The sequence below is a fragment of the Cyanistes caeruleus genome, unplaced genomic scaffold, assembly GCF_971803275.1.
Source record: "Cyanistes caeruleus unplaced genomic scaffold, bCyaCae1.hap1.1 HAP1_SCAFFOLD_120, whole genome shotgun sequence".
Classification (NCBI taxonomy): Eukaryota; Metazoa; Chordata; class Aves; order Passeriformes; family Paridae; genus Cyanistes; species Cyanistes caeruleus.
The window spans coordinates 350,586-374,098 of NW_028255919.1; the positions used below are offsets into that span (position 1 = coordinate 350,586).

At 41.4% G+C, this 23,513-nt stretch overlaps 2 protein-coding genes across 2 annotated transcripts in view; one reads left to right on the top strand and one right to left on the bottom strand.

Annotated features, from left to right (window-relative positions):
* Nucleotides 1-4,764, bottom strand: part of LOC147646125 (uncharacterized) — a 325,143-nt gene extending 320,379 nt beyond the window's left edge. The window contains exons 1-5 of the mRNA XM_086873899.1: nucleotides 4,554-4,764; nucleotides 2,711-2,748; nucleotides 2,137-2,268; nucleotides 655-999; nucleotides 119-208 (exon numbers count right to left, since the gene is read on the bottom strand). Coding sequence (XP_086730025.1) covers nucleotides 119-208; nucleotides 655-999; nucleotides 2,137-2,268; nucleotides 2,711-2,748; nucleotides 4,554-4,632 — 684 coding nt within the window. The 5' untranslated portion in view covers nucleotides 4,633-4,764. The remainder of the gene's footprint in view (nucleotides 1-118; nucleotides 209-654; nucleotides 1,000-2,136; nucleotides 2,269-2,710; nucleotides 2,749-4,553) is intronic.
* The window catches only part of LOC147646128 (uncharacterized), a 251,303-nt gene that overhangs the window by 208,978 nt on the left and 18,812 nt on the right, over nucleotides 1-23,513 (top strand). The window lies entirely within an intron of this gene.

Consider the following 23,513-nt stretch of genomic DNA (forward strand, 5'->3'; position numbering starts at 1 on the left):
GCTGCAGACACATTTGCAGCTCCTTGTTCTAATGTTGGAGCTCCTCCCCCTCAGTCCTCTTTTCCTGCACCATCTTCAGAAGGTGCTCAGCCTGCAGCACTTGTGCTTGGGACAGTACCTGTGCCTCCCGCCGACCTTGGGGCTCTTCATCAGCCGGCATTTGCTGGAAGCCTTCGCAGGCTGCCAGGTGAGATATCAACACGTCCACCTCAAGTCAAAGAGAACAAAGCAGTCAGAGACCACAGCTTGTCCCTGTGTGCCAAGGCTCATTGACTGTGAGCAAAGGGAAAGAGCAGCACAGCAGCAGATTCACCAAGGCATACAGACAGCTTGCAGCTTGTATTCCAAATCTGTCTGGGGGACTGTGTTCACTTGCAAAAAGCCCTGAAGAAACAAGGAGAGCAGGAGCAGGCCAGCAGGAATCCCTTGAGATGAGTGCTGGCAAAAGGGGCAAATGACTGGTGCCACTGTCCAGGGCAGCAGCTGAGATTGAGCACAGCAGGAAATGTCCTTCCAAGCAGCTGGGATAGACACTACAGCAGGATGGCACTGAGAGGCATCAGCCCAGCCCCCTGCTGCTCTGCAGAGGAAAGGCAAGAAGGGCAGAAAGCACCAGACTGCAGTGACTGCTGTGCCTATCGCTCTTTCACTCACTCGATTTTCTAGAGCCTCTTGCTGCTGAGCGAGGAGATCTAATTTCTCTTGGATGATTCTCCTTTCTTCCTCCAGCCTGTTCTCTCTTGCCCTGATCCTAGCCTCAGCTTCCTGCAGCTCTGCCAGAAGCTCCTCCTCGGAGGCCTGTGAAGAGCGACAGAGAGGAATTTCCATGAGTGGAGTGTCTGCCTCACTTTCACTCACCTGGTTTCGTTGATTTCCTCTCTGCCAGTGGAGATTCATCTCCTCCTCGATGTTTCTCCTTTCTTCCTCAGGCCTCCTCTTCACTGCCATGATGGCCATCGGAGCTTCGGGCAGCTCTGCCTGGGGCTCTGCCTCGATGTTCTGTACACACAAATGGAGAGCAAGTGCCTGGGAGCTGCCCTTTTCAGGCCTGCCCTGCCACTCCTGCCCTTCTGACATCCACACTCTTGTTAGAAATCCTGCTCATTCAGGAGACAAGGATGTGTGCAATTGGATCCTCTGCTGCAGCTCAGAGAGCCTCTATGGCCACCTCAGGATATGGAAGAGGACCAAGGTATTTCTCCTCCCTCTTTTGTCAGCTGAGAATTCTGAGTGGCAGTGACAGAGATCCTCAAAAGGCCCCACCAACAAATTAATTGACACACCCCTAGGGATGCCAATGAAGGAAGCCATGTGTCATGTAATGCATGTATGACCAAAGTCACCAAAAACCACCTAAACCATGGAATTGTCTCACCTCACTAGGACAGGCAGAAATTTATAGGTTAAACAGGGAGTGTCAGGACAGAAGAGGCAGGAGGAGGAAAACAGCTCTGAGGAGAAAAAACAACCATCTCTAAAGGGGTTCTTAGCAACAAAAGACAGCACTCAAGGACTTGCAGCTTTGCCCCCACACTAGGCTCCAATGCAGTTTCCAAAGCTGCAGACTTCACCACAAAACGTATCAAGAGAAACTTGCCACTTGTGGATTTTGCCTCAGAAGAAGGGTTCAGAACTACACAGTTTGTTTCTTTGGCCACACAGGACAAGAATGGCCGGCCACAGCTTCATGGACAACACAATCATCTCCTTGCAGCTTATCAAAAGCCAAAAGACAGGTGGCCTAAAAGACTCTGCAGAAGTGAAGAATTACTCCAGAAAACTGCAGAACACTTCTCCAGGTCATGCAGAGGTTTCCAAAAAGGGACAGCAAACAAAGCAAGCCCTGTGAGCCCCAGAAATGCCGTGTGAGCCCTTGGCCATGGCTTGGCAGAAGCCAAGAGACAGAGCTTCCCTGAGCCAAGCAGCCAGCTGCTCACCCGCAGGCAGCAGCGCTTTGGGGCCTCAGCACGACGGCTCAAAGCCCAATTTCCAGCTGCCACGGGATGGGGGAATGGCTGGGTGCTGGCAGGACTCCAGCACTCAGCATCCTCAGCCAGCAACAGCAAGTGCTGGCTGCTCAGAAACTTGCAGCTCTGCCTTGCACTAAAGACAGCAGCACCCAGCACTGGCACTTACTGTCTGGGCATGGTCAGGCTGGGCTGTGACCACAGCTGGAGGCTCGTACTCCTTTTGCTCATTTTGCTCCTCTTTGGCCTCTTCTCCAGGAGCAGAGGGAGCCACAGCAGAGTCTGCTCTTGCTTCTGGGCTCTGTGGACAGATGGTGGAGTTAGGGACAGGCAGCTCCTATCATTTAGAACCTTATTTCTATTCAGCTCTATTTCTACAACCAGCTCTACCAAGCACAAATCATCAGCTTTGATAGCAATGGGATTCTAAGTCTCTCCAAGTAAATTAAAATGGGTTAATTCAGCCAGGCTGCAAATAGCTCTGAATTAGAGAGTTCACCCTGGCTACTATCAGCAAGCAACGTTCTCTCTGCAAATCTGAGCTTTGAGTTCTTTTAAAGCTCTGCAATGGAAAATTAGGAAATAGCCAACAATGCCTTTGCTATTGCTGTTGTAAACATGGAAATGGATCTTCTTTCAGCCCACCCAGCTGGCCCTCTGCACTCTACTGCCACAGGCCAAGCTCACAGTTCCCTGCACAATTCTGAAACACCAGGAACATCAAATGTTCCTTTCTGACTCACCTCAGGATCGGCACCTCTGAACACACGGCTCAGATGACCTGCAGTGGGCAAGGAAAATGAACCAAATTCTTTGAGAAAACTGGAGAGAACCGTGGCCTATTTAGAACAGCATCTGAGAAGATCTCCCAGTCTGCATTTTCAAAGGTGTCCTGCTTGACTGGTGTGGTTTAAAGCAGCAACTAAAAAATCACTAGGAAACTTACTTATTTCTGGCTGTGAGATATGGATTAGAACAAGAGCAAAACAGGCTTAAAACTTAAATGGAATAAAGAAAGTTTATTGACAAAAACTACAAGAATAAGAAACCAGAATAAAACTTCCAGAACAACCCTTTTCTCCCCCACTACCCAACCATTCCCTTGTTTACATGACAACATGGAGACAAAAAACTTTGGATCTTTGGTGTTTACAACAGTCCCAATTCCTGCTAGAGTCTTTTCATCAGTCTTTGCAGAGAAACAGAAGTCTTCTTCTGCTATCTATGGAGTTTTTCACATGAAAACTATCTTTCTTCATAGCTTTCTATTTCTCTGATGCCAGCTGCCCAGAAATCTGCCATCAGTTGTCTCCTCCCATTTCCCATCACTCTGAGGTGTGTTATGGGTCATGAGTCCAGGGATGTCATTTTTATGAATGAGTTATTCAAAGGCAAAAGTTCTCTATCTGTTTTTCTGAGCCCCCCTGGAAACAGAAGTTTTCTTTTTTGCTTCTTAAAAGACACAAATCTTCAACTATTACTTCTCCCCCTCTGTTCCAGCATCTCACAGTGTCACAACTACTTCATCATTTGCTCAAAATCCACACTTGGAAACTCTCCATTCCTCCCAATATACTCTGTCATGAATTAAAGGAGATTTTTTCAGAACTATTACTTCAACTATTACTTCTCCCCCTCTGTTCCAGCATCTCACAGTGTCACAACTACTTCATCATTTGCTCAAAATCCACACTTGGAAACTCTCCATTCCTCCCAATATACTCTGTCATGAATTAAAGGAGATTTTTTCAGAACACTACTGTCCATGCCCATAGCTTTAACAGAAAAATATTTCAGCTTATTAAAGCATCTCCTTCTTTCTCTTCCCCCTCTAAATTTAATTTGTTTCTTCACTCTCTTTGATGGGTTGATGGTTGATCACTCCCTCTCCCTCTCTCTGGAAAAAAAGGATTAATCTGCAAGTCTCATGCAGGTAGTAAAAGAGTTAAAATCTTGCTAAAGCTGCAGATGTTGATGGTGTCAGGTTTCAGTTCAGTGGCAGAAACTGCAAACCAAGTCAGGCTGGCCGGCTCCGTTTCTCCCCCCACCCCGCCCTCTGCAGCCTTGTCCGGCCTGGAGCGGGGGAGGAGGCCGAGACAGAGCCCTGTGACCTCCTCAGAAGCCAGAAACCAAAGAGAGCAAGAAAATCCCGGCCTCACATCTTCAGGTGGTGTTCACAGGTTGATCTCACTTCTCAACAGTTAAAACCGCTGCCAATTCTCACCCATGGCCAGGAATTAGTCAGGAGAAAAAACTCCCATCAGCCTCCAGCAGTTTCAACTTCCCCAGCTCTCAGAGCTATCTTAAAAGTAAAGTCACCCCAAGAGATTGAGCCAGCAAAGTGAGGAAATGACAGACTCTGCTGCCACAGGCTCTCCCGTGGAGGGAACAGAAGCCCTGCAAATGCTGCCCGCAGCCCCCTGGCTACAGACACCCCGTGTTTTGCTGAAGGTGTTGACAGGAGCTTTACCAAACCAGGGGCATCCTCATGGTCTTTGTGTTTCAATAGCAACCCGGTCACTAAGAAAGAGCAGGGAGACCTACAAAAGCCAGCTCAGGTTCCAGCCAGGGAAAACCTCTACTTACGTGCCAGGTTGGTCAGATAATAGCCGGAATATCCAATGACATAAATGGTGCAAACGGCAACAGCGAGCTGCTCAATCATTGTAGCACTGCTGTGCCAGTTTGCACACTCTGCTCCACCACAAAAACAAACACGGCTCCTGTCAGTGTGCAGCTGCCCACTGACAAACGCCTCAAGCAGGAGGATGCTCCTGCACTGAGCAAGCCCAAGAGCTGCTCTGAGCCTGAGGCCTTCCGTGCACCAAGGCAACCTTGGGATGTCACCACGAGAAGGTGGCATCCATGCCCTGACATCACAAAGCCAATGCTCTGCGCTGCTCTGGGAATTGATGCAGAGCAACCCAACCTTCCCTACAGCAAACACAAAATTGCCTGGCAGGTTCTCCTCTGTCACAAAGGGTCACAAATCCTTTGCTGGGCTGTGGGAAATGACAGAAACTTCCACAGATACTGAAGGGTTTAATTTACAGCCTTGGAAGGAGCTTGGGTTCATGCAATGCTAAAGGTTCACAGACGTTGAGTCGAGAAATCATAAGCTTATGTTCCTATAGCTGCAAGTAAGAATATGCCATAAGTAAATAAGAAACTGCATTGAGTGAGATGGTGGAGAGATTTCAACTGTAATTGTGTGATTTTATAGAGTAAGCTATGAATCTAAATATTATCCTAAGAAGCACATGTGTGTAGGTGAGCTAGCAGTGTATTGGGTGAAAAGCAGACACAGTGCAGCAGAACTTGGCAAAGGTGAAAGGTGATTAAGTAATAATAAACTCCATGTCAGCTGTCCATTGGGCCAAAATGTGATATATTGCTGTGTAACAAAGAAACTCGTGACTACCTTTGAGCTATGGCCCACTTGTTACCCCTCCAAAATCTCATGCCTTCAGACTGAGACCTTTTCTGATGCATTCCAGCAATAAATCGACTTAACAGCACCAGTGGTCCCACCGCTCATTATTTACAGCCTGACAATGGGCCAAACCCTGTTGTTCAAGAGATCCAAGAGTAACTCCAAGACTGCTCTGTGGAGAGAGAAAACAAAGAGAACTTGTCCTAAGAGAACAAAGGTTGCTCCTCAGTCAAGGCAGGATGGATGGAACAGAGTTTCTAAAATGTAACAAGTAGCAGAAGCAGAGTAGTTTGCAGAAGAAATTGTTATACAAGCACTTGTCCTAGGGAAATAAAACTGATGTTGCTAATATGGAATTGATCATGACTATTATTCCTTAGCAGCCATCTGAACATTTATACTATTGGCTATCCAGGCTCACACTATTCTAACCCAATAGGAAAAACAGCACAAAAGTGATGTACACTTGTAATAAATGTTTCCAGATATACCACCCCTGGGGACCGTGCATCGTTCATGCGCTGCAGTGCCCCAAGCACCCACATCCTGCCCCACAACTGAGCTCTGAGGTGGGACTAAACCAAAGGAAATTGGGATTTTGGCCACTGATGCTTCTGACTAAACCCAGGAATGCCTGTTCCTGTGCCAAAGGAACTGCACAGCCATCAGCCTGCTGCAGCACTGCTGGGGCATCTCAAAGAAGCATGTGGGCCTGTGCCTCACCCCTGGAGCCCCCTGGGCACATTTGTGAGCCACAGAGATGAGGCTGCAATGGTCATAAGGAAAGAGAAGAAGAAAGTCACAGAAGAATGGGGGAAGATGTAGGAGATGGTGGGAGGAGGAAGCCAGAGGGACCAAATGGGTAACTTTCATCCAAATTGGGAGCTATGAGGCAGGGACCCAAGAGATGTGGAATAGAGACCCCATCACCTGTGACTTCCTTTCTCAGCTGAAAAGAAAAAGAATAGAGAAATAGCTGGGTTTTAGCTGTGTGTCTAGATATGAAGCCACGTTACGTTTTTGAATGGCTCCACACAAGTTCTTCAAGTTTTCTCCAAGCCTGCAGGTTCCCCTGCCCCAGGACCACCAGTGGCCAGTTTTGTTGGTTTTGCATGGGTTAAATTTTGGTGAGGAGGGAAGAAGCCAGCCATGGGAATGCTATTTCTGCTAAAAGGAGCTGCTAAAAGCTTTCTCCATGCCTGGCAAAACCAATCACTGTCTGGCTCTGAGAACAGGCCCATTGCTAAGGCAATTAGAAAAGCTGGAAACACTTTGATGACAACAGATTTAAGAGAGGAAAGAAACGTGGGAAGCTCTCTTTCTTTCTGCCCTCCGAGGGGTGGTGAGGGGGCACCGAACCCCTTCCCAGCAGGCCATCTGTGGTGGTTTGGCATTTTAGAGATAAAAGCAGAAAACACCCACAGAAGTGATTTCTCTGAGAGCGGCTGCTGGGAGTTTCTCTCTGCTTGAGATCAGGCCAAGAGCTGGCCAGTTCTGAGAACTGACAGCATTTTGCAGCACTGAAAAGTGAGATCACCTTTGTGAATAGCACCTTTTAAAAGCTCCAGCTGGGGAAGTTGTCTCTTTTTGTTTGCAGCCTGGAAAGGTATTGGAGCTGTGGTGTGGCTGGCCCCGCTGCCCGCGGCCTGTGTGGCCTGGAGGGGCTGGGCTGGAGCCCAGTGGCTCTGGGCTGGGGGGATGGAGACTGCGGGACTTCCCCCGGCCCCAGGCCAGGCCAGGCTCTGCTGTGGCCCCTCTCGGGAAGCCCTCCCAGTCCCATTCCAGTGGGGTGGCTGAAGCCCTCCCCAGGGGGACCCCGGCCCTAAGCTGGGCCGGGCCACGGCTGCTGACATCTCGCCCATCCCCGCCATGGCCTGCACAGACGGCTCCAAGCTGGAAACCGTCCCCTGCCTTCCAGGGGCTGCTGAGCTGAAATCCCACACCAGGAATGCCTGCCACACCTTGGGCCACATTTAACCCTTTCACTACACAGATGAGACCTGCAGCCTTCATCCCCTCTCCAGAGAGCGCAAAGTGGGAGCGATCGACACGTAAAAGACAACATCAAACATCAAGGTCAGTACGAGGAAGAGTCAAGCCTCAGGTGGAAGGAGAATGAGGAGATGCTTTAATGAGCTGAAATAGTCTTTTGCTAGGGCCATGGAGATGGACAATAACATTCTGAAAAATAACTCCTTTCATTAATGAAAGAGTATTGGGGGGAATGAAGGATTCAAAGTGTAAATCTGAGCAAAGGTATCCATTGATGAAGCCAAGCAGGTGGTGGAGTATCTGTGATCCCATGAGATGCGTGAACAGAGAGAGAGAGATGAGAGCTGATGAAGATCCTTTGTCCCCAGGGAGAGAAGAGGAAAACTTCTGTCCCCAGAGATGATCACCAAGACAGATGAAGAGAGTAACTCTTGAATCTTTAAAATAATACCCCTTGAGTTCATGGCCCGTGAACACACCTCAGAGTGGTGTGGAAATGGGAGGAAGGCATGATGGCAGAGTTTTGCCCTGGGTGGCTGCTATTCATGGAAAGGAAAAAGCACAAGAAAAGTCTTTTCTTGTGGACAACTCTCCATGGAATAACAAGAGAAAACTCCTCTCCCTACAGATACTGATGAAAAGGCTATCGTATAGTTGGTACTGCATTAACATCCCAAGTTTTGTCCCTACACTGTCAGTTGAGAAAGGAAAAAGTTGGTTGGGGAGAGAAAAGGTTTCTGGAGGTTTTATTCTGGTTTCTTATTTCTTATAGTCCTGTTAATAAAGTTTCTTTATTCCTTCTAACTTTTAAGCCTGGTTTTCCCTTCTCCTAATCCATATCTCACAGTGAGAAATGAGTAAGTGCCCTGGAGATTTCAGCCAGTGCTAAACCCACCACATTATTTAGTGCATTAGCCAAAAAACTCAATTTAGCGAATCTCAGCCACTGCACCAGGCTGAAGCTGAGGATCCCCAGCCAAGCTCAGAGGGAGGAGAACACAGCATTTTTGGGATCCTTTCCAGTCTGACTTGCTTTAGCTGGAGCCTGGGGGAGGAGAGAGCAGGAGAAGGGTTGGCTGAGTCCTCTCCCCTCTGCCTTGCCCTTCTCTGCTGGATCCTCAGTTCATCCCACACCCACCCCAAGACTCCATCCCCATCCTGCTGGTGCTGACGGGATTAAAGGAGATAAAGAGGAGATTAAAAAGATAGAGAGGAGAGAAAAAGAGAAGTTTAAATGCAATTTAAATATGAAAGAAATACCTATGTTAGTGAGTGCTGAGAGTTGAAAGGGAGCTGAAGGGTTTGGGAAGGGCCAGGAGCCCGTGAAGGGCTCAGGAGCTGCTGCTGCCGGGAGGGAGGAAATGCACCAATGGCTCCCAGCAGAGTCTGTGCTTTGAGGCTCTTTCCCAAACAGCTGCAGGGGGGAAAGCAGCTGAGTTTGGAGGAAGAGTTTTCTGCTGAGGTTTCCTGTTTGGAGCTGTCACAAGCTTGAGCTGCTCAAGGGAAACGCGGCTCTGCTTCCAGCAGGGCCCAACTGCCCGGGAGCACAACTTGGTTCCCTGGCCCTGAGCCAACGGGCAGCAGCAGCTTCTGTTCCCTCCTGGCTCTTGTGTCATTTCCAGCAGCACAAGACACACCAAGAAAAGCTCCTCCAGAACATGCCATGAGAAACACAACCTGATTTCATGGCATGAAGGAGCTCTGACAGTCCCACGGGCTCAGGTTTGTTTGTCAGTGAACAGAGCAGGGAAAAGCACAGCCACATTCCCTGCACAGGGAATTCCCAGGAGGAAAGTGCAGCACTGGAGGATGTGCTTGGATACAACGTTCCCACGGCAGTTTTGGGGATAAAACCGTCAGCAGAGAGAAAAGAAAAAGTGCTACCAAGGGTGGGCTGGGGAGGGCTGGTGCTTCCCGGGAGGCTCCCAAAGCTCAACAGTGTGGAAGAGTGGCTAGCTAACAAAGGTTGTGTTCCCATGCAGCAATTAGCTGAGAAAGAATTAAACAACAGTAGAGTGTAGTTGGTATGAGATGTTGCAATGTCAGAAAGACCTTAGTGATAACTGTGAACTGAGAACAGGACACTGTGATCAGAAGAATGTGGATTCAGCACAGATGAACAACCACAAGAATGTGGAACTAGGTGGAGTTGTCCTTAAACAAAATACCCAATAATGAGCTTGCTTTTGCACTAGGTGTGAGCCTAATTATTGATGTTATATAGGGAGTTTGGAGTTGCCAATAAATGAGACTTGCTGATCATTCATATTGAGTGCTGCTTGTCTCCCGCCGAACTCATCAAATGGCGCCCGAACAAATGGGACCCTTGGGACCTTTGGGACCTTTGGGACATTAAAAAGCGAAGGCCACGGGAGTCGGCGACAGGGGACGGGTCCTCCGCAGCAAGGACGGCGAAAAGCAACGGTGCCGCGCCCCAGGCGACCTCAGAGGAGAGTCCTGGCCGTAACGTGCTGCCAAACCTTGTAGGGCTGCAACAGCGCTGACGGTAAGATGGAAAGGCAAGCAGCACATGATTTATTTACCTGCTTTTTAGAAAAGCCACAGCTTAAGGGTTTTGATTTGTGCAAGGAGCTTCCTGGACTTCTTGCTTATGGGTATGCTCATTCCTTTACCTCCCACTGCTGGGCAAACACTCCTATCTATGCTGCCCATGGAAAGAGGGAGGGAGAGTCAGAGAGAAGGAAATAATGAGAAAGAAATTCCAGAGCAAACGCTGAAACAACGAACAGAATCTGTTCAGTTACGGCAGGATGTGATATATCCTGAACTATTTGCTTCACTTTTGGAGTCACTCTTAACACTACAATCATATTCAAGTTCCAACTTTACTACCCTGGAAGAAAAGAATCCAAATTTAGATTGGTTTCCACCCGAACCAGGGGGACATGGGGGAGCACTGAGGTGTGCGCAGAGAGCGGAGGCACCCCTGGGGCAGAAGCAGTGCAGAAAAAGTTCCAAGGCCACACTGAACAATTACAGAAACAGCTGAGCAGAAACAGGTGGCTCAGAGAGCTTCAGAAAGAGACAAAATAGCCAAAAAATCACAAACTATATGGTACCTAGTTCGAAATTCATCACTGTAATTAGAAGTTGATAAGCTGCAATGGTCACCGTTGTTAGCACCTGGCCGTGAGAGACTTTTTGTGTAACATCGCTTGCTTTTGTAAAAATTGTGCCCCTTTTTTCCTCTATCAGTGAACAAGAGAGATTGAGAGAAACAACTGTATGTGTTAAAGTTAACTTTGTGAGGTTTTTGGGGTTTTTTCCTGCGAGAGTATGTGGAGAATGTGAAGAAAGACAACAGCAGCAGAGAGCAGCAGCAGGGCGGGCAGTCCACCCCCCCCCCCTCCCTCTCTAAGAAAAAGCACTGGGATAGTACCCAGTTTGTTAAAAAGTCATGGTTCATGGGTTTTTTAAATGTTTTTATATACCCTTTTAGAGTTAATTTTGTGGTTTAAGTAATAATGAATTTATGCAATTGGAGTTTTTTAGAGTTTTCCTGGAGAAATTATTGTGAATCTTTGAAAGTTTAAATAGGTCCCTTTTCAAAAAAAAGGTGTTTAAGGTGAATATTAAAGAAGTTACCTTGCAATAATTAGTTTTAAAACCTAAGGTTAAATATGGTATGATTTACAGCTTCTAAGAAAACCTTCCATTAATCTTATCTACAAAAGAGATTTGTGGTTTAAAAAATAATTAGTTAAGAGAACTTACCTGTACAAGACAAAGTTAAGTTAAAGTATATATTACCCATTTGCTTGTTTTTTCCACAATTTTAATAAGGTAATTTCAATGTGAGTCCTTTTGTTATATAAAATACATATAACTGCATATATACCAATTTGGATTTTAGATTTTAGTTTAAGAATTGGACTTAATGTTTCTGAAAAGTGCTACAAAAGCTGAATGGCAACTTGCCAAATCCTGTGTTGTTGTGGTTTTTCTCTAGAAAAACTGCACTTTAAAATCCTAACCAATTTGAACATATACTAGGCAAATTCCTGTTTTGAATGAGTATTTTTAGTACCATTTGCAGTTATTGTGAGTTATTCTCAAAGCTAGATGACATAGAATTGTGATGTATTTGTTATGTTTTTATAATCTTTATAGTGAATCCATGTTACTGTTATATTGTGTTTAGAAGGTATATATCAAACTTTTAGCTGCCTTTGTAGTAACAGAATAAGATTTAAGGTATGTTTTTATTTAATATAGATTAAGTGTTAATAGAATTAAGCGAAGTCAGGTTTTATTATGTTTAGGCTTGAATGTTTTTAAGTTAAGTTTTATAACACCCTTGACTTCATCAGGAGTTCTATTGGTTGTTGCAATCTCTGCAGTTTTTGTTTGTTATAGCTTTCTTATTTTTCAGTGTTTCCAGAATTTTAAGAAGATGTACCATTGCTGAGGATCAGCTGCCATGGGAGAGGCTTCAGATTAAACCAGCTGCTGAATGGTTTAATTGGTCTGGTACCTGAGGCTTCTGATCATTTGATTTGTACAAATGTATTTTAACAGTTTGCTGTGCTGTAAGCATCTCCTAGCTGCTGCTATTGAGAACCTTGTTTTAGAAATGAGTTAAGAGGCATCTTTCCAGTTTAAAGCCAGGCCCTGGCCAAGCCTTGACTTTACCTGGACAGAAAGTTTGCCAGCAGATCCAGATGTTTTCTGTCCCAAATCAGTATTTGAGTCACTTTTTGACTCAACAATTTGACCCTATTAATATGACAGCTGGATCAATTTTGAAGTGGGCTTGGAGAATCATTTCCGGAGGTGGTGATCCAATCCTTCACTGATGATTTTTTGTTTCTGTTGGTTTGCTAACTATGGGATGCTGGTGCAGTGTTTTAGTAATTAACAGTAGTTTTATATTACATATCTTATTAATAATGTTTATGATTTAATTGATTTTTAACTGCTCTAGGTTCTTACTGATTGTATATAGTTTTGTGTTAATGTTGATGTGTATAACAGAAGTACATCTCGTTTTTTGGTTTTTTTTAAAAAAACGGGGGAAATTGATGCCCTAAAAGCATTTGATTAGTGTAATTCATTAACTTCAAGGGGAGAAGTGTCTGTGTTTTGTTGGCAGGTTCAAAAAGGTCACCTGTCCATCTGACCAGACTGTGCCTCTGAACACACGAGATCCAGTGAACAGAGAAGTCACCACACAGCCTTGGTACTCCAGACATGGATCAGAAGTGGAGCTGTCAGGACACAGTTGTGTCTGAGCACTACACAGACAGTTGCCAACAGAAATTTTATGTTGTTATTATGATGTTGTGTCTCTACCAATTTTTCAGTTATCCTTTGTATTAAGATTTAGAAGGATGTGAAGAACAACCTGAACATCAAAGCCCTCAGTCACCGATCAGCTGCCAGCTGACATCACGGGAGCAGTGAACGTTCCAAGACTGAATCGTGTTAAATCATAGTCTGTTTGTGAAGGAAATTCTGTAGAAGATCTAAGAAAAGTATAGACTCCATCTAACTGTATATAAAGCAAATTGTAGTTGTGTGTTTACCCTTTCAGCAAATTGCTTTCACGCTTAGACTACATATATACCAGAGCACGTGTGTTAAAAGTAGTTAGATAATAGTTTAAGATAAAGAGTTTAGCCTGTATGGCAATTGTTATATTAGTATAAAGTATAAGCATTTCCCCCTTCAAGAGCTAGTGAAATGAAATGAGCTTTGAAAGTTCATTTAACATTAAAGTTTAGCTGTGAGTTTGCAAGTTTGGTGTCATTTACATGGAACAAACTGCTTATGGTAATTGTGTTGTGTATAGTCCTGACCAACTGTCTGCTAACTAACATCCAAAAGTGACAGAACATATGGGTCACTCTGGCACATTGAACTGGCCAAAGGTCAATGTGTTTGAGCCTAGCCACACCTGGAGATCCTTTTCACACCTGTCTCATAGGAGTCCCTGAATGGGATCCTCAAGCAGCATTTAAAGGTTTAATTAGTAATGAGACTCGACTGAATCAATTTGCAATGTTGCAAGAGTGCAATTGCACTGTTGGCTTCACATTAAGACAACTTGAAGCCTGCTGGCAAGCAAAAATTACCAAAGTTCTCAATGTTACCATAGGGCCCCCCAGAAGAATTAGATTTGTTAGGTTCCACCAATACCTCAGGTGGATGGATAATGTTTGAACCCCCGACAAAACGTCATTCTAACAAAGTAATGCAGCACTGGGCTGCAGACAACCCTATAGCTGATCTCGTTACTACACAGAGTAAAGCCTTTATTAGTGGTGCAATCTCACAGAACAATTACCAAAGTGATTACCTAGTTCCATATTGCTAATCTGTGGAGATAGAGCATGGAATGAGATTCCTGCTAATCCACATAGAAAACCCTGTTATTTTGGGAAACTTACTTTGTTTCCATCCAAGCTTACACCAATTGTAGAATGTAGCTGATAAAATGAAAAACATCAAACAGTCAAAGTGAAGCCTGAATGAATTAAAGCTTAGCAACTCTAAAAAGGCTCGCTTGTTAGACTAATAAAAGATTGAATTTAATATCCACAATGTTAAGTGAGCTTTCAGCCGATGTGAGTAGTGTATGTCATGCAGTATTACAAAATTGAGCCACAATTGACTTTTTGCTCTTAGCACAAGGACATGGTTGTGAGGAATTTGAAGGCATGTGCTGTCTGAATCTTACTGATCATTCAGTTTCCATCCATGGGCAACTACAACAGCTACAGGATGGGTTACATGCCCTGAAAGAAGATAGTGACCCCATTGGAAGTTGGTTCTCCAGCTGGGGCATCACTGGATGGTTGAGGTCTCTTGTGCTAGAAGGGGGTTGGACTTTACTTATAATGTTAATGGGGATGAAAGTCTAAGTTGTATGTTATCTTGGCTTCATAAGGGTATAGAATGAGTCACATCCAAAGCCTGGTTTGTGCAAAAAGTGAAAGGGGGAATTGTTGCTATATTTTATATATTAATAAAGGCCTGTCTGCACAAACCAGTCTTTGAAATAAGTCGTGATATTAAAGGCTAAAGTCCTTGAAACCCTCCTGCAGAAGAGAGAGTAAAGCAAAACAAAATCCTTGTGTACAGGAGAAAAAATGTAAACCTGTGTGTGTTAGCCAATAGTAACTTGCTCTGCCCGCAGGCCCTGTAGAACCCTATAAAAGGTGTGCTAAAGATAGAAATAAACGGCGTTCACGTTTACTTCTGTGAAGAGCGGTGGGTTGCTGGCAGTCCTCCAATAAAGTTCTACAAATGAAACATAACAAATGTCATTGGGGTGCAGAGGCATTGGTGAAATTGATGAAACAAAAATTAATCTCGGTACGGATGCTAACAATGGCAAAATCAGTAATGTCAAAATGTGAAATCTGCTTAAAAAACAACTCAGTGACTAGACACAGGCATAGCTAGGGAAGATTAGGATAGGAACAGAATCAGGGTGACACTTGGCAAGAAGCCTCTAGTAGAGTGAAATTTGGGTGGGCCCTAGAGTCTTTGCTCGGTCCTATAGCAAACTATCAGAATAAAGAAATGTTGTACAAACTTACAGGTCAGGTAGATAAATTAGCTAGAGTGACCTGAGAAAGATTTAAAGAACTAAACGTACAATTACAATTTACTACTCCTGAAAGAGCATGGAGTGTGTGAGTTTTTTAAAGGGATGGATTGATCATTGCTGCATCCACACCCCAAATGTGACTGCACATGTAGAATATGACATCAATCAATTGCAACAAATAGAGCACGGAGCACAGGAAGAGCAAAAGGATTTGTCTACAAGTTGGTTAGGCAAAATCTTCAAAGGGTTAGGGTGGAATGTGAGTTCATGGATTAAATCTATCATTGAGAGTGTGATCATCTTACTAACTGTATTCTTAGCAATTTGGTTAATTTACAGCATCTTCAAGGGAGAAATACGGAAAAAAATGTCCTGGAACCAGAAAATAATAAAGGCACTGATGTGAGATTCACACCCACCATCTTCTGGTTCTCCAGTTCGTGACAACATCCAGGACAACGCTTACATCACTCAAGGATTCGAAGAACATCAAGTATAAACTCAGAAACAAAGGACTGTATCAAGTGAAAACATTTGCACTTCTAGTGAAGTAAAAATGCTTTCAAAGGGGGGAATAATAGTAAAAGGTCTTAAAATCTTAGAAAATTCAGGGACTTAGAAATAAAGTTAGGTTTGGCAAGCCTGGGAAAAGTAGGCTCTGGGAAATGTTAGGCCTTGTCCTTGCTAAAGATCAGGTGAAACTGCACCTGTGTTAGCAGTATATAATAAATGATACAATTATTAGATATGATTAGATATTATTATTGTTTAAAGAACATGAGAAACAATGTTAGGGGGCTGGGGGGGGATCATGAGAAATCCATGCTTGGGTAACATCAATGTATACAATAGAACGATGTTAGTTTAATAATTAATATGTAAGTTTTATAACAATAGAGTAGAAAAACATGTTCAACTCAAAACCAAGTCGGGTCAGATTTGGGTATGTGTACCCCTGACACCCAGATCTCTTAATAAAGCACCTGCATATAATCATTCATGATTATGTGTGTTCCTGAACGCTAACAATTTCATCAGATTTTACTGGAAATTTGTGAGAAATTTGTGTAATTTTGTGGGATATTTTGTAAAATTTTGTGAGATATTGAGGAGATTTAGGGAATTTTGTGGGAAATTTTCTGGAATTTTGAGGATTTTTCTAGAATTTTGTGGGATTCTGAGAAGACTTGAAGAGTTTTTTGGTATTTTTCTGGAATTTTGTGGAACACTGTGGAGATTTTGTGGATGTTTCTGGAATTTGGTAGGGTTTTGTGCAGATTTAGGGAATTTTGTGGGATTTTTCTGGAATTTGGTGGGATTTTTCTTGAATTTTGTGGGGCTTTTCAAGAATTTTGTGATTTTTTTTTTCTGGAATTCTGTGTAAATAGGAGGAGATTCTGTGGGATGTTTCTGGAGATTGGTAGGGTTTTGATAAGATTGAGGGTTTTTTTTTATTTTTCTTCAATTTTATGGGATTTTTCTGGAATTTTGTAGAAATTTATGAAGATACTTTGGGATGTTTCTGGAAATATGTAGGGTTTTGAGAAGTTTTAGGAAATTTTGTGGGTGTTTTCTGCCATTTTGTGGGATTTTAAGGAGACTTGAAGGATTTTGTGGGAGGTTTATAGAATTATTGGGATTTTTATGGAATATTGTGGGGTTTTTGTGGAATTTTGTGGGATTTTGAGGAGACTTGAGGAATTTTGAGGGATTTTTCTTAGGCTTTGTGGAAATTGGAGCAGATTTTTTGGGATGTTTCTGGAATTCGATAGGGTTTTGAGACGTTTCAGGGATTTTGGTGGGATTTTTCTGGAATTTCATGGGATTTTTCTGAGCTTTTGTGGGGTTTTGATAAAATTTAAATACTTTTGTGGGATTTTTTTTGAATGTTGTGAAATTTTGTGGGATTTTGAGGAGTCTTGAAGAATTTTGGGGGGATTTTTCTGGAATATTGTGGGGATTGTTCCTTAAATTTTGTGTGATGCTTCTGGAATTTCATGGGGGTTTTATGGAAGTTTGAAGGATATTGTGGAGACATGAAGAATTTTCAGGCATCTTTCTTAGATTTTGTGGGAATTTGTGGAGATTTTGTGGGATGTTTCAGAAATTCGGTGGGATTTTGAGAAGATTGATGGAATTCTGTGGGATTTTTTTTTAATGTTGTGGGATTTTTTTGGAGTTATTCTGGAATTATGAGGAGATTTTGTGGGATGATTCTGGAATTATTGAGGTTTTTGTGAAATTTTGAAGGAATTTGGGAATACTTGAAGAATTTTGTGGGCTTTTTCTTAGATTTTGTGGAAATTTGTGGAGATTTTGTGGGATGTTTCAAAAATTTGATTGGGTTTTGAGAAGATTTAAGGACTTATTTTATTTTTTTCTGCAATTTTGAGGGATTTATATGCTATTTTTGGGGATTTTTTTTTAATTTTGTGGGATTTTTCTGGAATGTTGTGGGATAATGAAGAGACTTGAAGAATTTTGAGGGATATTTCTGGAATTTTCTTGAAAGTGGAAGAGATCTGTGTGGATGTTTCTGGAATTTTGAGGAAATATTTTGGAATGTTGTGGAAATTGGAAGAGATTTTTTTTATGTTTCTGGAATTTGGTGACATTTTGAAGAATTTTGTGGCACTTTTGTGGAATTTTTGTAGAATTTTGTGGGATTTTGAGAAGACTTGAACAATTTTGTGGGATTTTTCTTAGATTGTGTGGAAATTTGTGGAGATTTTGTGGGATATTTCCAGAATTTGGAGGGGGTATTGTAGAATTTTGAGGGATATTGAGGAAACATGTAGAATTCCGCGGGATTTTTCTTAGATTTTGTGGAACTTTGTGGAGATTTTGTGGGATGTTTCAAAAATTTGGTAGGGTTATGAGAAGATTTAAGGATTTTTTTTGGTTTTTGCTGCAATTTTGTAGGATTTTTCTGTAATTTTGTGATATATTGAGGAAACTTGATGAATTTTGAGGGATATTTCTAATATTTTCTGGAAATCTGTGGAGATTTTGTGAGATGATTCTGGAATTTGGTGAAGGGAGAAAATTTAGGTAATTTTGTGGTATTTTTTTCAAATGTTGTCAAACTTCTCTTAAATTTTGTGGAATTTTCTCAAATTGTGAGGGATTTTTGTAGAATTTAGTGGAAATTGTGGAGATTTTGTGGGATGTTTCTGGAATTCAGTAAAGTTTTGAGAAGATTTAGGGAATTTTGTGGTATTTTTTTCTTTAATGTTGTGTGATTTTTTTTTAAATTTTGTGGGATATTGAAGAGATTTTTGTGGAAGTTTCTTGAATTTTGTGAGATTTTTTTCAAATTTTGAAACATTTTGAAGACTCATGAAAATTCTTTTAGGCATTTTTCTTAGATTGTGTGGAAATTTGTGGAGAATTTTGTGGGATATATCTGGAATTTTGTGAGCCTGTGAGAAGATTTAAGGAATTTCTTACTTTTTTTCTAGAATTTTGTGGGATGTTTATAGAATTTTTGGGATTTTTTTTGAATGTTGTGGGGTTTTTGAGGAATTTTGCAGGATATTGAGGAGCCTTGAAGAATTTTGAGGGATTTTTCTAAGGTTTTGTGGAAATTTGTAAAGATTATGTGGGATGATTCTGGAATGTCGTAAGGTTTTGAGAAGATTTAGGAAATTTTGTGGGTGTTTTCTGCCATTTTTTGGGATTTTTCTGGAATTTTGAGGGATGTTTCTGGAATTTTTTGATGTTTTTGTGTAATTTGGGTGATTTTGAGGAGACTTGAAGAATTTTGATGGCCTTTTTCTTAGATTTTGTGGAAATTAGTGGAGATTTTGTAGGGTGTTTTTGGAATTTGGTGGGCTTATGAGAAGATTAAGGTAATTTCATGGTTTTTTTTCTGGAATTTTGTGGACTATTTCTGGAATTTTGTGTTATTTTGAGGAGACTTGAAGAATTTTGAGGGGTTTTTCTTAGATTGTGTGGAAATTTGTGGAGATTTTGTGGGATATTTCTGGAATTTGGTGGGCTTATGAGAAGATTCAGGAACTTTTTTTGAGGGAATGTATCTGGAATTTGGTGGGATTTTTTTTGAATGTTGTGGAATTGTATGGAATTTTGTGGGATTTTGAGGAGACTTGAAGTATTTTGTGGGTTGTTTCTAGAAGTGTTAGTATTTTTTTTGAATGTTTTGTGGTTTCTGTGGAATTTTGTGGGATATTGAGGAGACTTGAAGAATTTTTAAGGATTTTTCTTAGGTTTAGTGGAAATTTGTAAAGATTATGAGGGATGTTTCTAGTATTTGGTAGGGTTTTGAGAAGATTTAGGGAATTTTGTGGATTTTTTTTCTGGAATTTTGTGAGGTGTTTCTAGAATTTGGTGGGATTTTTTTGGAATGCTGTGGTAATTTTCTTGAATTTTGTAGGATTTTGAGGAGACCTGAAGAATTTTGTGGGATTTTTCTTAGGTTTTGTGGAAATTTGTGAAGATTATGTGGGACATTTCTGGAATTTGGTAGGGTTTTGAGAAGATTTAGGGAATTTTGTGGGTTTTTTTTGGAATTTTGTGGAATGTTTCTGGAATTTTGTGGGATTTTGAGGAGACTTGAAGAATTTTGAGTACATTTTTCTTAGATTGTGTGGAAATCAGTGGAGATTTTGTGGGATGTTTCTGGAATTTGGTAGGGTTATGAGAAGATTTTTGGAATTTGGTGGGATTTTTTTGGAATGTTGTGGTAATTTTCTTGAATTTTGTGGGATTTTGAGGAGCCTTGAAGAATTGTGTGGGATTTTTCTTCGATTTTGTGGAAATTAGTGGAGATTTTTGTGGTGATTTTCTGGAATTTGGTGGCGTTTTCAGAAGATTTAGGGAATTTTGTTGGGTTTTTTTTGGAATGTTGTGTCAGTTTTCTTGGATTTTGTGGGATTTTGAGGAGCCTTGAAGAATTGTGTGGGATTTTTGTTTGAATGCGTGGAAACCTGTGGAGATTTTGTGGGATATTTCTGGAATTTGGTAGGCTTATGAGAAGATCTGGGTAATTTTGCTTTTCTGTCTGGAATTTTGTGAGATGTTTCTGGAATTTGGTGGGATTTCTTTGGAATGTTGAGGAATTGTCTGGAATTTTGTGGGATTTTGAGGAGACTTGAAGGAATTTGTGGGATGTTTCTGGAATTTTTAGGATTTTTTTTGAATGTTGTGGAGTTTCTGTGGAATTTTGTGGGATATTGAGGAGACTTGAAGAACTTTGAGGGATCTTTCTTAGGTTTAGTGGAAATTTGTAAAGATTGTGTGGGATGTATCTGGAAGTTGGTGGGCTTATGAGAAGATTTTGGGGACTTGGTGGGGTTTTTTTTGTAAGTTTGTGAGGTGTTTCTGGAATTTGGTGGGATTGTTTTGGAATGTTGTGGTAATTTTCTGGAATTTTGTGGGATTTTGAGGAGCCTTGAAGAATTGTGTGGGATTTTCCTTAGATTGTGCGGAAATTAGTGGAGATTTTTGTGGTGATTTTCTGGAATTTGGTGGGGTTTTCAGAAGCTTTAGGGAATTTTGTTGGATTTTTTTAGAATGTTTTGGCAGTTTTCTTGGACTTTGTGGGATTTTGAGGAGCCTTGAAGAATTGTGTGGGATTTTTCTTAGATTGTGTGGTAATTTGAGGCGATTTTGTGGGATATTTCTGGAATTTGGTGGGCTTATGAGAAGATATTGGGGGTTTTGTGGATTTTTTTCTGGAATTTTGTGGGATGTTTCTGGAATTTGGTGGGATTAATTTGGAATGTTTTGAAATTGTCTGGAATTTTGTGGGATTCTGAGGAGAGTTGAAGAATTTTGAGGGCGTTTTTCTTAGATTGCGTGGAAATTAGTGGAGATTTTGTAGGGTGTTTCTGGAATTTGGTGGGGTTTTCAGAAGTTTAAGAGAATTTTCTGGAATTTTCTTGTAAAGTTGTGGTAATTTTCTTGAATTTTGTGGGATTTTGAGGAGCCTTGAAGAATTGTGTGGGATTTTTCTTAGATTGTGTGGAAATTTGTGGAGATTTTGTGGGATGTTTCTGGTATTTGGTGGGCTTATGAGAAGATTTTGGGAAATTCGTGTGGGTTTTTTTGCAAGTTTGTGGGGTGTTTCTGGAATTTTGTGTGATTTTTGAGGAGCGTTGAAGAATTTTGAGGGATTTTTCTTTGTGCGGAAATTTGTGGAGATTTTTGTGGGATATTTCTGGAATTTGGTAGGCTTATGAGAAGATTTAGGGAATTTTGTGGATTTTTTTCTGGAATTTTGTGAGGTGTTTCTGGAATTTGGTGAGATTTTTTTGTAAAGTTGTGGTAATTTTCTGGAATTTTGTGGTATTTTGAGGAGACCTGAAGAATTTTGTGGGATTTTTCTTAGGTTTTGTGTAAATTTGTGAAGATTATGTGGGATATTTCTGGAATTTGGTAGGCTTATGAGAAGATTTTGGGAATTTTGTGGATTTTTTCTGGAATTTTTGAGGTGTTTCTGGAATTTGGTGGGATTGTTTTGGAATGTTGTGGTAATTTTCTGGAATTTTGTGTTATTTTGAGGAGCCTTGAAGAATTGTGTGGGATTTTCCTTAGATTGTGCGGAAATTAGTGGAGATTTTTGTGGTGATTTTCTGGAATTTGGTGGGGTTTTCAGAAGCTTTAGGGAATTTTGTTGGATTTTTTTGGAATGTTTTGGCAGTTTTCTTGGACTTTGTGGGATTTTGAGGAGCCTTGAAGAATTGTGTGGGATTTTTCTTAGATTGTGTGGTAATTTGAGGCGATTTTGTGGGATATTTCTGGAATTTGGTGGGCTTATGAGAAGATATTGGGGGTTTTGTGGATTTTTTTCTGGAATTTTGTGGGATGTTTCTGGAATTTGGTGGGATTTCTTTGGAATGTTTTGGAATTGTCTGAAATTTTGTGGGATTCTGAGGAGAGTTGAAGAATTTTGAGGGCGTTTTTCTTAGATTGCGTGGAAATTAGTGGAGATTTTGTAGGGTGTTTCTGGAATTTGGTGGGGTTTTCAGAAGTTTAAGGGAATTTTCTGGAATTTTCTTGTAAAGTTGTGGTAATTTTCTTGAATTTTGTGGGATTTTGAGGAGCCTTGAAGAATTGTGTGGGATTTTTCTCAGGTTTTGTGGAAATTTGTGGAGATTTTTGTGGTGATTTTCTGGAATTTGGTGGGGTTTTCATACGATTTAGGGAATTTTGTTGGATTTTTTTGGAATGTTGTGGCAGTTTTCTTGGATTTTGTGGGATTTTGAGGAGCCTTGAAGAATTGTGTGGGATTTTTCTTAGAATGTGTGGAAACTTGTGTAGATTTTGTGGGATGTTTCTGGAATTTGGTAGGCTTATGAGAAGATCTGGGTAATTTTGCTTTTCTTTCTGGAATTTTGTGAGATGTTTCTGGAATTTGGTGGGATTTCTTTGGAATGTTTTGGAATTGTCTGGAATTTTGTGTGATTTTGAGGAGACTTGAAGGAATTTGTGGGATGTTTCTGGAATTTTTAGGATTTTTTTTGAATGTTGTGAAGTTTCTGTGGAATTTTGTGGGATTTTGAGGAGACCTGAAGAATTTTGTGGGATTTTTCTTAGGTTTTGTGGAAATTTGTAAAGATTGTGTGGGATGTATCTGGAAGTTGGTGGGCTTATGAGAAGATTTTGGGGACCTCGTGGGGGTTTTTTTTGTAAGTTTGTGAGGTGTTTCTGGAATTTGGTGGGATTGTTTTGGAATGTTGTGGTAATTTTCTGGAATTTTGTGGGATTTTGAGGAGCCTTGAAGAATTGTGTGGGATTTTCCTTAGATTGTGTGGAAATTAGTGGAGTTTTTTTTGGATATTTCTGGAATTTGGTAGGCTTATGAGAAGATCTGGGTAATTTTGCTTTTTTTCTGGAATTTTGTGAGATGTTTCTAGAATTTGGTGGGATTTCTATGGAATGATTTGGAACTTTCTGGAATTTTGTGTGATTTTGAGGAGCCTTGAAGAATTGTGTGGGATTTTCCTTAGATTGTGCGGAAATTAGTGGAGATTTTTGTGGTGATTTTCTGGAATTTGGTGGGGTTTTCAGAATGTTTAGGGAATTTTGTTGGATTTTTTTGGAATGTTGTGGCAGTCTTCTTGGATTTTGTGGGATTTTGAGGAGCCCTGAAGAATTGTGTGGGATTTTTCTTAGACTGCGTGGAAATTTGAGGCGATTTTGTGGGATATTTCTGGAATTTGGTGGGCTTATGAGAAGATATTGGGGGTTTTGTGGATTTTTTTCTGGAATTTTGTGGGATGTTTCTGGAATTTGGTGGGATTTCTTTGGAATGTTTTGGAATTGTCTGGAATTTTGTGAGATTCTGAGGAGACTTGAAGAACTTTGAGTACATTTTTCATAGATTGCGTGGAAATTAGTGGAGATTTTGTGGGATGTTTCTGGAAATTGGTAGGGTTATGAGAAGTTTTTTGGAATTTGGTGGGATTTCTTTGGAATATTTTGGAATTGTCTGGAATTTTGTGGGATTCTGAGGAGAGTTGAAGAATTTTGAAAGCCTTTTTCTTAGATTGTGTGGAAATTAGTGGAGATTTTGTAGGGT